We start from the raw sequence: 16,110 nt of genomic DNA on the forward strand, positions 1-16,110 counted from the left end.
AACCACTTTGGTAAGAAATTATTAAAGTATATATTTATGAAATTGGATTTCATAAATATATAATGAATAACTTAAAAGGATTAAACCGGGTACTCAAGGATTAAGATGTAGTAATCTTCAAAGTGACAATCTATATTTATGACTTTGAATTACTATGAATATTTTATGAAGGGGTTGCATGTATAATAATTCTTGGGATATAATTTATTAATAAGGCCTAGAGTGCAATTATATTTATATAGTGGTATTAAATATAATTAATGGTAACTTTGGACTTGTCAAGAGTTGACAGAAAAGCCCAAGGCCCATTGGAGCTAGTGTCTTATTGGTCCTTTTGGTCCCACTCCAAGCCACACATTAAAGCCTAATTGGAAAGGCCCAATAGGCCGGCCCAATTAGATAATCAGTTATATATAAAGGGAGAGACATACAGAATTTTTATTAGAAAAAAGTGAGACACCATTGTGAAGTCGTTTGTATGTGCGAGTGAAACCACTCAATTATTCTCCATTGGAAATTGATTGAGAGACCACACTTCTTGGGCTAAAGTGGAATTGGAGTGAAGATTAAAAGTGTTCCCAAGTACTTATAATCTTTTGTTTTTGAATTTCTCCACACCAAGGTACGCTATCTTGTTCTTAAATTCTAGAATTTATATAGTGCAAGTTATCAATCATGAATGAAATAGATCTTTGTTTGTTGTTCCGCTATGTATTTTGTATGAGATACAAAATCAGATTTAACCAACACTTTGACATGGCACCATATGTAATTTTAAATTCATAACACAAGCTCATAAAAACTAAATTTGAACCGTGAAACCCTTTCCAATTGCATCAAAATAAAGAGGATTAGCTATCAAAACTAAATAAATAAATAAAGAGGATTAGACTTAAAAAGAATTAGACTTGAAAAGGATCAATCCTACCAACCTTATCTACCATATCAAGGTCCACTGGTCTATTAGAGACTTTGGGTTCCTATTTCACTGAGGATCCATTTAGATACAACTTATTGTTGCTAAAAACTGATTGTTACTGAAAACACTGTAGCAAAATAAATTTTAAATGTATAAAAGTACCGTGTGACCCATTTTTAATATTTTGTGTGAACAGTATATGCATAGTGCATAAACTGTTCATAACAGTAAATATTGTTGCTGAAAGTCAACAAATGCGGCAAAAAAAAAAAAAAAAAAAAGAGGAGAAAACGCGCTTTGAGGAAACGCAGACACAAGTTTAAGTTGTATCCAAACCCTCACTGAATAAAAAATTTAACCAATTATACACATACCATAAAATTAAAGGAGGCCATCACTGGGAGTAAGGAAAGAAATTACTCAAAAATTGAAAATGTAAATTACTATTACATTACAATTCCAAATCCGTGCACAACACAATACAACTACATCCCCCTTTAATTTCAAGCAGAAAAAACCGCCTCAACAATGGCATGCTTCTTCCTAGGGTACCCCATGCCTAGGAGGTGACTGAGATACACCTTCCCATCCTTCACAGTCGCAGATGTGGCCAATCGATGCTTAGGCCCGGAGAATGTTGCTGCAACGGAAGCCGTCTCCCACCCGTCAGAGCTCTCCACTAATCTCGCAGTAGTCCCTGCAACTACAAGCTTGGTTGGAGAGACTAATTCCAAACCATCCCCAAATGTCAATGGCCCTCCAACCACCTTGACCAACTTAACTTCCTCTCCACTTGCTAAATCAATCTTAAACAAATTGCCACTAAATGTATGAATTACGATCAAATAACCATCTGGATGGTAAACAATTCCATTAAGTCCAACCAAGTTTTTGTACCACTCCTTTGGAGTGAAGAGTGGGTTTTTAATGATAGATAGGAACTTGCCATCAACCCCAACCTTCCAAAGTTTACCACCTTGCGCATCAGTGACGTATGCATTGCCTTCTGCATCAACTGCTACATCATCCGCAAAAGATTTCCCATCACCTACATGCACCCATTAAAAAGATTGGAACTGATGAGAAAAGAAATTATGATTTTACTACATATATAACTGCTTAATTTGACCTCGAAAACATCAATAAAAACTGCAAGAACATCCTGAGGTGAATCATATCCCATTCCCACCACGATCCCAAGCATACATTATTTTTCCATGTGTATTTCAATCTGTCCCATTAAAATTATAAAATAAAAAATAAAATCAATCTTTAAGCATTATTGCATTAGCATTTGGCACTTAAAAAAAAAAAGTGAATTTTTTTTTTTGAAAACGTGAGATTAGGTAGTTGGAGCATTTTATTCTTAAAAAAGAAAAAAAGAAAAAAAGAAAAGAAGGTAGTTGGAGCATTTCACATATTCTGAATGGAGAGGGTTCTTATTTTATAGGCAATATTTTAGTGCAAATTAGACATGTATTTTTACCTAACTATCCATAAGTTTTGTCTCTACTTAAACTTAAGAATATTGAGAGTATTTTGGAACCAAAAAAAATCCTGTCCAAACAAGAATAGCCCTTTAAATAGTAGTATAGGTTCTAAGAGTATTGTATAATTACTCCCTATAAAACTCCTTTGTGCCCACATCCAAAAATGGAGATATTTACATCTATGGAAAATTCTTAAGTACTTTCGAAGCACTGAGAAATGGTGTTTTCTTCTTCTCACATTTATGATAGACCCTACTATGAATTTAATGAGTAAACCTCACTAAGAATGTGAGAGAAGAAAGCAAGTGGTATTCTTTATGCTTTGAAAGTCCCTAAGAATTTCTCTCACATCTTTTTTTTTTTTTTCTTTTTTTGAGATAAAAAAATTGGCAATATGATAACCTTTAGACATGATCCGTGAAAAATGGTTTCATTGTTTGCAAGAAACATATATAAATAGCAGTAATTATTAGATTAAATTCCAAGAAAAGCTACGGATACTTTAGCATCGAAAGTCCAAAAACATCACAAGACTAATACTTTTATCATTTTGCCTTTCAGGGCTAATAATGCCATTCAAATAAACGAATCATAGATATGAATGTGTCCGAGGGTTGCACATAGCGAGACCGTGTGATACGCACGTCTTCAAAGACCCGCCAGTCGCCACTCAAGAAAAGATCAGTCTTCACTATTCAGAATTCCACAAATCCATTCATATTACTTACCAAATACTTCTAGAATACAAACGCGTTCATTATTTCAATTCTATTGTTTATGTCCGTTTTGACTTCTCACTCATTCAGAAGAACTACCTCACCTACCGTTTTGTTTTTCTTAGTAAAATACTAATATGATTAATCATTACCACTTAAAATATTTTTTTAAATCCAGTAAAAAAAAATTAAAACTCCTAGATATTTGAATGATACAGATATCAAAAAAAAAAAAAAAAAAAATTCCTTAATAAATTTACCACTGCTGAGATAAAATTCTATTTGATCCCATATTTGTTTTTGGGTTGACATGTATTTTAATCATGTAATAACTTATTTATCGATTTCTTTTAATAATATAACTTGTTTTCTTTTCCTATCAAAAAAAAAAAAATAATAACTTGTTTTCTTTTCTTAAATAATAAAATAATTTATTAATGAACAGTTTAAAAGAAATTTTTATGGGAAAAAGAAAAATAACAATTGAGTTTACAAGTCCTTAATAAACTTACCACTGGAGATAAGCTCCTACTATAAACTAATATAAACTTTCTATGGCAGATAAGCTCCTTTTTAAAAAAAAAAAAAAAGTTTTTATTACAGTTTTTTCAATTTTTCATAAATTGATATTCAAATTTCTTTAAATGATAAATTAATAAATACTTAAACATCCATTAAGCAGACCTTATTTAAAATAATCTTCTTAACCCAAAAATAAAATAAAAAATAAAAAAAATTGATTGAAATACAAAAAAGAGTTATCCTAGAATTTACTGCTTTATTTTATTTTTTTTTTTTTTTTAAATCACAACAACATTGGAAAATAGAGGGAAAAATGTTGGTCTGCAATTGAAGTGATAAAATATACTGTAGTAAAAGTTGTGGGACAGGTCAGGAACAAACAAACAAACAAATAAGTGGCAGCACATAATAGCATCGCATGCGACGAACAAGAAAAATACAAAGATATTCAAAGAAGTTGTTATTAACACAACCCTAAGAATAGTAGTAACTTACTTGGACCACTCAGGTGGGTGAGAAATAATCGCTGCCACGTGGACAAATCATAGGCGGCGAGAGCACCATACTTGTTCCCAATGACATCGGCGGAGACCACTAAGAGACGATTCCTCTGATGGTCAACGACGATACCGAGGGACCCATTTCCGACCAAGTCAACGTCTTTGATGACGGTGAGCTCCTCCAACACGGTCACGGTGGAGTGATCGCCGCCTTTGGGAAGAGAGAGCTGGGCCACACCACCCTCGAGGAAAGAGACGAGGAATCGACTGTTGAGATGGTCCCACTTGGCACACTCGCGGAACCAGCCGGAGCTGTGGTAGTGGTACACGTGGGTTGGAGGGGTGGCGAGCTCGAGAGAGATGAGGTAGGCGATGGGTATGGCTGAGAGGAGGAATTTTTTTTTTTTTTTTTTTAAATCACAACAACATTGGAAAATAGAGGGAAAAATGTTGGTCTGCAATTGAAGTGATAAAATATACTGTAGTAAAAGTTGTGCGACAGGTCAGGAACAAACAAACAAACAAATAAGTGGCAGCAAATAATAGCATCGCATGCGACAAACAAGAAAAATACAAAGATATTCAAAGAAGTTGTTATTAACACAACCCTAAGAATAGTAGTAACTTACTTGGACCACTTAGGTGGGTGAGAAATAATCGCTGCCACGTGGACAAATCATAGGCGGCGAGAGCACCATACTTGTTCCCAATGACATCGGCGGAGACCACTAAGAGACGATTCCTCTGGTGGTCAACGACGATACCGAGGGACCCATTTCCGACCAAGTCAACGTCTTTGATGACGGTGAGCTCCTCCAACACGGTCACGGTGGAGTGATCGCCGCCTTTGGGAAGAGAGAGCTGGGCCACACCACCATCGAGGAAAGAGACGAGGAATCGACTGTTGAGATGGTCCCACTTGGCACACTCGCGGAACCAGCCGGAGCTGTGGTAGTGGTACACGTGGGTTGGAGGGGTGGCGAGCTCGAGAGAGATGAGGTAGGCGATGGGTATGGCTGAGAGGAGGAAGAGAAGGAACACAAACTTGGTGGAGCAAATAGCCATTAGACTCTGTCACAGAGAGAGAGAGAGAGTACTATGGGATATGATCGAGTCTGTGACTTTGTGTGTGTATAGGACTTGGGAGTTGGGAACTAGGTTATATATTGTTTATGAGAGTTTGGTATTTGTCTTTTTTTGATTGATTGTGAGAGAAATGAGAAATATAGGCGAGGGGTAGGAGATGCTTTGTTGAAGAGAATTATAAAATGAATGACTAGTGCTATTTTTGTCTAAAAAATTAATCTAGGTCCCCCTTTTCTTTTTTTTTAATTAAAAATTTTTTGCTAAAAATATGTTGTTAAAAAGCTAAAAGTTGACATTTGGTGTAATGCGATCCATTTTAAGAGCAAAAATAAACTAAAAAGTAACTTAAGCTAATTTTTTGTCGAATTTGAAAAGCAGCCTAAGTTTTTGAATATTTTGTTTTCTTTAAGAAAAAAAGGAATATTTTATTGTATACAAAATTAAAAATTGCTGTACCATTTTTTTTTGGGGGGTGGGGGGGTTGGGGGATTATATAAGAACCACTATCAAATATCCAAGCGAAACTACACTATTAATTTCTGAAGTTTATCTTATAAGCACAATTGATCCTCCAGGTTTCAAGTGAGCACTATTAGTCTCTCGTGTTTAAAAAATAAGCACTATTAGTCCTTTTATTAACTATGGTTAGTATTAATATTTATGTGGCTAACAAAATAGTAACATGACATTTATTTAGTTGATGTGGCATTTTTTAAATTAGAATATTATAAAATTGAATTTACACATCATAAACCCATAAAATTGAATTTACACATTCAAAACCCATAAGATTTTTATGGTGGGCATGAGGTATCAAGTCGTGTTATGTGGGTCAACAAAGACTTCGTAGCCCACTGGAATGGCTTCGATTTGGGTTGAAGGGTGGTAGGCTGCGATTTTTTTCTGAACCCATGTAGAGGGGAAGGACTTGCTTTTTGGGTTGAAAACTGTGACTTTGATTCTAGATCCAAATTAGGCTTTGAGAATTGCTAGGTCGGTATCAAATACCTTGACTAGGTTTACAAGCCAAAATTGTCAATTAACTCTAATTGCCAAACTATATAGTTAGTAGGCAACGTTTCAAAACTATATTTTTAACTAACATCTCGAGTTTAAAAGACTTGATTTAAGACTTGTAAATCGAGTCTCAAAGACTCGATTTCTATGTTCTGATTTGGCATTTTTCCACGTGGCATCCACTTGGAACTCGAGTATTAGAGGCTCGAGTTATATCTCAACCCTTTGAGTGTCGATTTTTGTTTTCTGAGAATGACGTGGTTTATCCACGTGGAAGCCACTTGGAAACCGAGTCTCTAAGACTCGATTTCATAAAGGCCTGATTCAAAATTAAACAGTCACAGACACTCTCACGCCTCTGTCACTCACCCTCTCCACTCTCACTCAGTCTCCACTCTCACGCGCCTCCACTCTCACGAGCTTCTCCAGTTCTCTCAAGTGTGCTTTTCTTCTCCTAAACCCACTTTTGAAGTACATTTTCTTCGCACCAGCTTCGGTTGTTTTTCTTATTGTGTGATTTTTTCATGTGGGTTTGTCTGCGTTTATCTGCAAGTAAAATGTTGTTTTTGTTTTTGTTTTTTTTTTTTTAGGTTGGGTTTTATAGAATCATAGCATTTGGTATTGTGTGTTTTGTTTTGTTTTACTTATATTTCTATTGTTGGTAAAGAATGTAGGAGAATGTGTAATCATTGATTGATATTGCTATTGGGTCCCTCTCTTTTACTCTTTTTTTTTTCCTTCTATTTTTGTTTCTTATCATTTGGATTTCTCACATTCATGGTTTTGGTAGGAGTATCAATTTCATAATTTTAGTATTTTTTTTTCTTTATTTCATAAATATTTGATTGATACTAATTGGTCACCATATATAGTGTCTATTGTATCCTTCTTTGGTTTCAAATCATTTGACCTATTCATACCCTTTATTGTAAGTTCTATGTCATAGTTTTCATGTTAAATTGCTTATATATTTATGCAATTCGATTAGTCACTATTTTGTGAAGATTATACCACGTAAGAACATTTGGATTGCCTATTTTTGTTTTTTGTTTGTACCGGAAGAGAAAGGCCAGCAAAGTTTGTTTATGTACTAGTTCACCCTAGAATTTAAATTTTGATGCCCACTAGCTCACATGACAAATTATACGTATTTTTTTTTTTTTTTTTTTTGGTGGTGTTGGGTTAGAAGGAACTAGCCAATCTTACACGAACTGCATTTTCTGAGTTAAATTTGATACAGGGTTACTTTTGTATATGAGATGTTATATATATTTGGTTTATGACCTAATAAAGCAACGTCATTGACAGTTGGTATCTAGTTCTTCCTTTGAACACTCTAACCTACCACAAGGAGATAGTAATATTTTAAAGCTAAATTTTACAGTTTTTCACCTAGTGTAGATCAAGGAAAAATTATGGTTGCCAAATATAAAATGGAGTCCTAGATTGTCAGTTCATAGAAACCATCATATGTCCCCTCAAAATCTTGACATGCTTATCTAGGATCTAATCCTAAAAAGCTCTTGTAGCTGCAATTAAGCATTGCTACATTTCACCCAAGGTTTAGGCTCTATAAAAGGAGTCTTACAATCTTGCAAGTGCTTGCAGCAATTCAAAGAGCTCTCAGTGGTATAAGATAATTTTTGGTCAAGAATTTGATTTATATATGCTCGTTCTCCTTAAAAAGGAACCTGTGAAAGATAATAAGTATATTAAGTTGTATTTTTGGAAGCATATTACTAGTTTCTATCATGTTAAACTTAGTAAAATATAGAGATCATAATCTCAAACTAATTTCTTATCATTTTTGTGTAGTATGGCTGCTGCAAATGCTGGACTGATTGGCCATGCGAAGCCTGGACCCATTGACGATTCGGTGTTGACTTTGCAGGCCAAATATTGGTTAGAAGCTATTTGGAATGGGTAGGTAAAACACAACATTAAAACCATTTGTGTTGTTCTAAACTGTGGCCTTCTTATGGTACCCCATTTAATTCATAGAATGTACACACATCTGCTGTCATATATTAATCCATGGATCTGTTCCGTGCAAGATCCGAGGTCCCTTACCTGTTGCAGCCAATCTAGAGCCAATGGTAGACGACCGAGTCGTTGACATCATTAAATGACTTGATTTGGAGGGACTCCTTAGGACCCTGGGTAGAGAGATTGACCATGGGCTAATAACGGCCTTAGTGGAGCGATGCAGCCTGAGACTCACACCTTCCACATGCCACATGGTGAGGTCACTATCACATTGCAAGATGTGGAGGTTCTTCTAGGGCTTCATGTTGATGGCGAGGCTATAATAGGGAGCACGCAAAAAGAATGGCAGCATGTGTGCTAGGACTTCCTTGGGTTTACACCTGTAAATGATGATATAAAGGTGCTTATTGGCCAGAGGATTGTCATCAAACAACTTTTGGAGCAAGCTGCTGGTCCATTGCCGCCTAATGCTAAAGAGGATCAGCTACATAAGTACGCAAGATGCTACATCCTAGCACTACTAGGGGACATAATCTTCATGGACAAATTCGGTGATAAGGTGCATCTAATATAGGTGTAGCAGTTGTAGACCTTCGCAACCTACGAAGGTATAGTTGGGGAAGTGCTTGTCTTGCATAGTTGTACAAAGAGTTATGCAAGGCAAGCGATAAGACAACTAGTCAAATTGATGGGTGCTTGCTATTGGTCCAGTATTAGGCATGGGCTAGGTTCCCATTTTTGTGCCCAAGAGTTGAGCGTGGCCCACCAGTAGGTGCTTATGGTCCTCCAGTGCGTGGTCCACTGTCCCTGAAGTAAGTCTATACATCATACACGTCATATACATTATGTGATCATTACCTAAGCCCACAATCATGTAACTTGATTTTATTTATTTATTTTAAAGGCTTCTAGGAATTATTTAAATCAATATTAAACAATTGTGAACAGAGGTTCAATATATATGATTAGGTTAATATACTCTAATTTTGTGTCAAATTTCCTAAATTATATTTCAAATTCACTCTAAGCAATTTGTATCAAATACCCCTCTCCAAATTTTCTTTATGAAAACATACACATGTATTTGGCCCTTTCTTTTTAGTACCATGTATTTGTTATTTACTGTGCGGTCAAGCTCATCCCATTCCCCTTTTAAAATGAGGAGTTGGAGTAAAGATTTGATGTAAGAAGACATTGGTGGCAGCCGTATGAAGAAAAGACAATAAAAGACATAAGGACTGTTTCTTACAATAAAAAGACATAGTGATATTATTAATTGAGTAAAGAACTATAAGATTATCTTAGTAGTTTTATGTGATTACATTATAGTTTTAATCATAAGATTATCTTAGTAGGAAAGTTGTAGATATTGATCCCTTGTTCTTGATTGTAGGTGGTTGTGGGTCCCAAACATGAAAAACAGGCCCGCCCACATCTTCAGGGACAAGTATTGCGAGCAAATAGCTTCAATGCTACCAGGCCAGGTATGAAAATGCCTGGTTTTACATGTTTAAGAACAAGATATAGGTTTAGTGAACTTTGAAATATAAACATTGTTGCCTAATGTGTTGCCTACTTATTTTTTGGTTGTTGTAGGTGGTGTGGCAACCATATGAAGCTAAATTAGAGTACATTCCGACGTGGTGCATTACAGGGAGGGCAATGTGGATGGCAACAGTGCCACTTGTATATTTCCACCTAGTAGAGAAACATACACCAGATCATGTCGTTCGTCAATTTGGGATGATCCAAGAAATTCCCTGTGATGTTGACACTGATACAGTGCTTCATGGGATTGATTTGAGGGGGAAGGTCGGTGTCAATTGGGCACGAAAATATGCTGGGCATATCATCGAGTGGGGTAATTGCCTTGAACAGCGTTGTGAAGCAATGCTTGGTAATATGCCTCCACATCATGCATACTTCGATTGGTTCCATAGAGTAACTCGGAGGTTCATCAATCACGGGAGTGCTAAATTGATTCTAATGGTAACTTCTCCATGTCTTCTACATCTTACCATACTTCTTAGCATGAAACCATTGTTTAGAGAACATGATATATGTGGTCCAATGTCTTCTTAGCATGAAACCTCCCTTTTAAAGCTGTTGTCTAGTTAAGATTCCTTATAAAGAACTTTGTTGATTTAAAAATCTAATTTGAGATGCTCTAAGCTCATATTTCCTGTTTCAACCTTTAGAGTTATGCTATATATATATATATATATATATAAAAGCTGAAAATGGCTTTTATTTTTTCCTTTTTCTTAGTCACAATCCTAATAATATATGATGCATTAACCAGCAAAGTCTACATGTGGTATCAATCATATAGGACTGTTTAGCCCTTTCAAAAGAAAGATAGGTCACTCTTATGCCATTTCTTATTAATTGTTATACTACCCTAGTGCCAAGTGTGTTTCATTTGTCTAATTTCATCGATGATGTCCTAACAAAAAGAGAAGTGATGAAGTATTCTTGTTTGCTTATATGTATGATTCTAATTTTTTATATTCAATCTTCTTGTTGTTGATCTACTTGAACACGGATTAGTAATTTAACCAGAAAATTTAGAATGCTTGGGACCAGAACCAATATTGGCAGATACTAGTTCTTCTTGAAAACATGGTCACTGTTGGCTGTCAAATTTGAGAAATCTTATTTATCTAGCAAAGTTCATATTTCCTGCCTCTAATAACTTACAAAGTATAGAGAGATGTGCTCAAATGACTGCTGGAATATTGAAATCAAAAGCATGAATTCTTTTACATCAAAACTCAAAAGCATGGATGATAACCAAAGGTGTCCCCTCCCAAAATGAAATTTATAAAAATTTAATATATAAACAAATATTGCCCGTATTAATCAGAAGAACTACCCTGGCCCTTATGCCAATCAGGCACTCCTACCATGTCAACAAATATATTATTGTCAAACACAACTAGAAAAAGAACCAGTGTGACCTTTCCATAATCTGCAACTACAATGCCCTTGGTGATCTCCCACAGCTTCATAGAACCAGCTGTATCCTGTCAATGAAAGATGTCGATTTTAAAGGTCTTGCTTAGTTAGAGTAACACATTGTCATTGTGAAGTATGAGGGAAGTCACAATTACCTTAGTCAACACATGCCTTCTATTATTCAAAATTTCACGCTGCACTATTCCAGGAGTTCCAGGAATGGTTAGTGTTGGCTCTTTTTAAACAGGAACCTACACAACATTGTTGAAAAACCAGTACTTCAATGAGCCAAGAACACTAATGTTAATCCCCAAAATGCAAACATGAAAAATTAGCAAATCCAAGAATTAAAAATCCATAAAAAAAAAATTTAAAAACACAAATAAAACTCGAGTATACTCCAAAACACTAACATACCAGTGTCCAACAGGGACACATAACCACCTACGAACTGCAACAACATTAATATATCAAAATACAAATTATGAAAAAACAGAAAGAAGCATTACTCACAAGGGCAGATCCTTCTAAGGAGACCCTTGCCCTTGAAAATGACAAGTTTCCAGCTAAGAATGAACCGCCTCTTTGAACGATTTTCTGAGGGTTACGTCCTTCAGCAGGCCATCTATGAACAGAAGAATCACTGGTAGCAGCCCATATACTATCATCATGCAAAGCCATTTGCAAAATAGGGTGTTCTCCCGTGCAAAGCAAGAAACTCTCCCTTGTCGCCAAGTCTGTCAAGTATAACTGAGGGTATAAACAGAATTGTGCATCAAAATGATGAGCTTGAAGCTATAAAGAAAAAGACATTAAAAACCTACACAAGACACAAGTACTGGAATTAGTTAGCTTATAAAAGAAATCAATACTCACAGAAAGGTCTTTCCCACCACTATAAACATGACTAAATGCCGGAGTGTGTGAGTTTGTATAGAGAAACCTTTTTTTAGTTTATCAGGAAAATCTGTTAACACCCATTGGGATTTGAACCTACAACCTAGCCTTCTACCCTAAGGAGGTACTGTTTCAGCTAAATCTCATAGAAAAAAAATTCCATGTTAGGATAGTTGCATTTTGACAAGTGAAAATAATGGTCGGACATTGCATAATCAAGCAAACACTTTTCAAGAATGGAATTATGAGAGAGAGTACAGCCTTCAACCCAAATAATAAGGAAAAAGAATTTGAAGCAACATTTCATCATCTGCAATTGTTGAACAGGCGCATACAACCATCCAAAAGACAACTTACTTCAGAAACACATCACACTACAGAAGATCCACAAAAAGAATATTAAAGCAGCATATACAAGGACAATTAAGTAGATATAAAGCCTAACTTAAATTCCACTAACCACTTCATCAAAATAAGCAACCTCTTATGCCTTTCTTTTTAAATTACTAAGAAAAGTTTTCAAACTTTTTGGTGGAGATCTACTAAATTGTATCCATAACTGTGGGATACTATTATCTTAAATTGGTCTGACTTAACCACATCTTTTCCATAGAAAAAAGAAACATGTTAAACCTCTCTCTTGCTCACATTTAAACCCCTACTAGTAGACACAAATATCTACAACACAACCTCTCAGAGCAACTTCAGAATCACACACAATCCAATTAATGCAGTTTCTGGTTCATAATATTAAAAAAAATTGAAGATAAAATTATATTCCAGTAAATTGAATCCAATCAGAGAAAATCAGCTAAATTCTTTTCAGTCTTATTCAGATATGATTCTTAGTAGTTTATATATGCATCCTAGTAGTTTATATTCATAATTACACCCGCACCCAATTGGTCCTGAACCTACAATCTTATCTTCCATCTTTAGAAAGTGCCATTTGAGCTAGAGCTCACTAGCACCTAAGCAAAGCATGATTCAAACTTGAGTCAAACTCAAAGTACGCAGAAAAATCGGATTAAGTGAAAGTAGTGCTAACCTGACGAAGCTTTTCAAATGATTGTACATTGTTTTCCCTCCTTTGCATCTACACAAAATATCACCATGAGGATGTTTAGATGTTGGTGTTTACAATTTTATCATCTAGAAAGATAACTTTTCACTCAAAAACTATGTTAAAATGCAAAAGTGAGCCAAACTCAACACCTACCCTTCTTGTGTGAAGTCTGTGGGCTTTCCCCCTTGGCCTAAAGACATTGTAGGGATTGGTGTCATTAACAGGTGGAGGCTGTAAAAAACAAGTAGTAGAGGCTGTGAATAGCTTAAAATTAATGGGCAGTTGAATCAAATTATTTCATGCAAATAGTACGAGGAAAAATCTATGTTTATGGAGCAAGACTTGCCACATAGATTACTCAAGTAGTTTTGCATTACTCAAGTAGTTTTGCAGCAAGTCTTGATTTTGTTGAAGAACAGTCCAATAAATGTTTTTTCTTTTTTTCTTTTTTTAATGTAACTACATGTTGTTTTAGTTTTTTGGTTCTCTTTTTGACGTTGTTCGTAATGACTTTCAGCCGTTTGGTGGATAACCACAACATTTCATGCTTCTACAGTTTTATATTATTTGATGAATCGATCAACCAGCCAATGTTTATTTTATTGTTCATTGGCATTGTTGATTTGGTATTGCATTACTAATATGATCGTTTTTCCATGTGCAGATTGAAGGATACCTCCGTTTGTTGAGGCGTCATCATTTGGGCACGGAGGACTACAAGGACATTATTGATGTGCCGAAATCAGTGAGTGAGATTGACCGTGTACAACCTCATATCCCTGAGGTCCCGAATGAGGAGGTAGCTACTCCTCAGGCAGTGGCTACTCAAAGGCCAAGCACTACTGAGAGGCCAAGCACGAGCACAGCTCTTGTCAGACATGGCTCTCATCCGCCTATTGCTACCTCTTAGGTTGTCCTTAACCCCCGATCCCTCTCCATCCAGCCCACATCCATCTCCTACCCCCGCCATCCCTTCACCCACCCTGTGTCCATCTCCTAGCCCCAACATCCCTCCACCCACCCCATGGTCAATTCCTGAGCTTTCACCCATTCCATCCTTTGACCTGTGTATTAATCCAACCCCTCTTGCCGTGCACACGGAGCCACCCTCCCACAGTACACCTACTGGCCCTTCTTCGAGCATCGACTCAACCCATGTTCAGGCTGAGCAAGCTATTGGGTTACCTGCAGAGCTAGAAGGTTGACCGAAACGCATATCAAAGGCACCCCCTTGTGGGATAGGGGGTCACAAACATAGACACAGGGCTAGGCACAAGGCATCTGTCGAAGGACATGCAAGACCTCCTCATCCACACACTAAACATTATAAGAGACAGTAAAAGGTTCAAAAAAGGTAGCTGATTGGGGAATTTGTTTTAAGGGCATTTTAATGTAAAGAAAGGATAGGCTAGTCTAGTATTTTGTTGTGAACAAGTGTACAAAGTTAGGCATGTATATGTAGTTTGTATTCTCCATTATGTGAACAAGCTGAAATGATATATAAAAAATGTATTTTTTGGAAATGAATATGTACAGCTTGATTATACATTGTTTTCCTATACAGGGAAATGCCTTAGAATCTGTTTGATTGTGAATATACAGGGAATTGCCTTTTTGGAAATTTGATAATTTTTTATTGTGGATATCAGGGGGCTGTGCCATGTGCTAGTGTTGAAGATATGACTGAATAAATCTTGGTTGGTGTGATATGTAGGGATTGTGGTTCTTGGCTGTTTGTGTTTGGTAATTGAAGGATATAGTAAAAGATGTCGTTCTTTTGACGATTGGAGGGTTCAAACTTCACTACTGGGGAGCAAGTAACACTGGAGTGTGAAAATAAATGTGGGGTTTTTCTCTCATACTTGGAATTAATATATGTTTTTCTTTGTAGAGAAACTGAACCTAAGAATGGCTAGTGAGGACAGGTATGTTAATCAAAGTGATTGCTTGGCAATTCATGGTGTTGATGAAGCTCGGAAATTTCATATGCTCATGGTAAGTTTACTTCTTCTTGTTTTTGTCATTCTGGTTCACATTCCCTATTCCATTTCATTTTGTCTCCGTATCCCTATTGTTGTTTTCTTATTTCTGCAGGACGCCATAGACATTATTCAAATTAGCAAAGAAGATCAAGAGCACACATTTAGAATGCTTGCTGCAGTATTGTGGCTGGGGAACATATCATTCCAAGTGATTGACAATGAAAACCATGTAGACGTATTGGCAGATGAAGGTAAGATTTATTTGTTTGGCTTCATGACCTTGATGAATTTCTTTGGTTGGCTGCTAGAAATGTTGAGAGATCTAGAATCTATGGTTGAACCCCCTATTCTACGCAGATCTGAAATGCACTCTTTTGGGGTTGCAAATTTTTTTTTTCTCCACTCTATTATTATAACACAAATCACCCTTTGTGTGACATGTGCCCATTTATTACCTCAAATTCAGGCGATTGATGCAAGCATGTTTGACTGCTGCGAAAACAATGTACTGGGAGATCCATAAGTATCCTTGATATATATGGGTTTGAGTCATTCAAGGTATATGGTTTATGTTCATCTATAATTGATGTTTTTAGTGCCGGTCCATTCGCATTAGTATTGATGATATCATCTCCTCACTTTCAGAGGAATAGCTTTGAACAATTTTCCATAAATTATGCAAATGAGAGTATATCAAACTCGGAAGTAGCAATTGATGGGGAAACCCAAAAAAAAAAAAATTCCCAATGGAACTCGAGTATATAAAACTCAAGTTCCATTAAAAACAAAAAATAGTATAACTAGAGCATTTGAAACTCAAGTTCAATAGCAGCGAGTATGCTAGGCAAAGAGTTCAAAATTATTTACGACACATGCCACGGGAAAAATTCCCAGTGAAAATCAAGTCTTTGAAACTTGATTTATATTCCAGTGACTTTTTCGTAAATAAATCCAGTACAAATCGAGTCTTT

At 36.0% G+C, this 16,110-nt stretch overlaps 1 protein-coding gene and 1 long non-coding RNA gene across 3 annotated transcripts; one reads left to right on the forward strand and one right to left on the reverse strand.

Moving 5' to 3' along the window:
- Nucleotides 1–1,317: 1,317 nt before the first annotated feature.
- On the reverse strand, nt 1,318–5,384 carry LOC112038737 (uncharacterized). Of its 2 annotated transcripts, XM_065766449.1 has the most exons (3): nt 5,018–5,383; nt 4,143–4,389; nt 1,318–1,967 (listed from the first exon to the last, which is right to left on the reverse strand). In XM_065766449.1, the coding sequence occupies exons 1-3, from the start codon at nt 5,210–5,212 to the stop codon at nt 1,423–1,425; spliced, it is 987 nt and encodes a 328-aa protein (XP_065622521.1). In that variant the 5' UTR covers nt 5,213–5,383; the 3' UTR covers nt 1,318–1,422. The 2 variants fall into 2 exon arrangements, with proteins under 2 accessions (XP_065622521.1, XP_023927348.2); XM_024071580.2 differs by lacking the exon at nt 4,143–4,389 and having other exon boundaries at nt 4,777–5,384.
- A 9,633-nt stretch (nt 5,385–15,017) lies between these two features.
- Nucleotides 15,018–15,847, forward strand: LOC136064549 (uncharacterized). The gene is made up of 3 exons (XR_010626190.1): nt 15,018–15,152; nt 15,252–15,697; nt 15,785–15,847. It is a non-coding gene; the product is annotated as an uncharacterized LOC136064549 (long non-coding RNA).
- Nucleotides 15,848–16,110: the final 263 nt, after the last annotated feature.

This window comes from Quercus suber, unplaced genomic scaffold, assembly GCF_002906115.3.
Source record: "Quercus suber isolate HL8 unplaced genomic scaffold, Cork oak 2.0 scaffold_705, whole genome shotgun sequence".
NCBI classification, from domain to species: Eukaryota; Viridiplantae; Streptophyta; class Magnoliopsida; order Fagales; family Fagaceae; genus Quercus; species Quercus suber.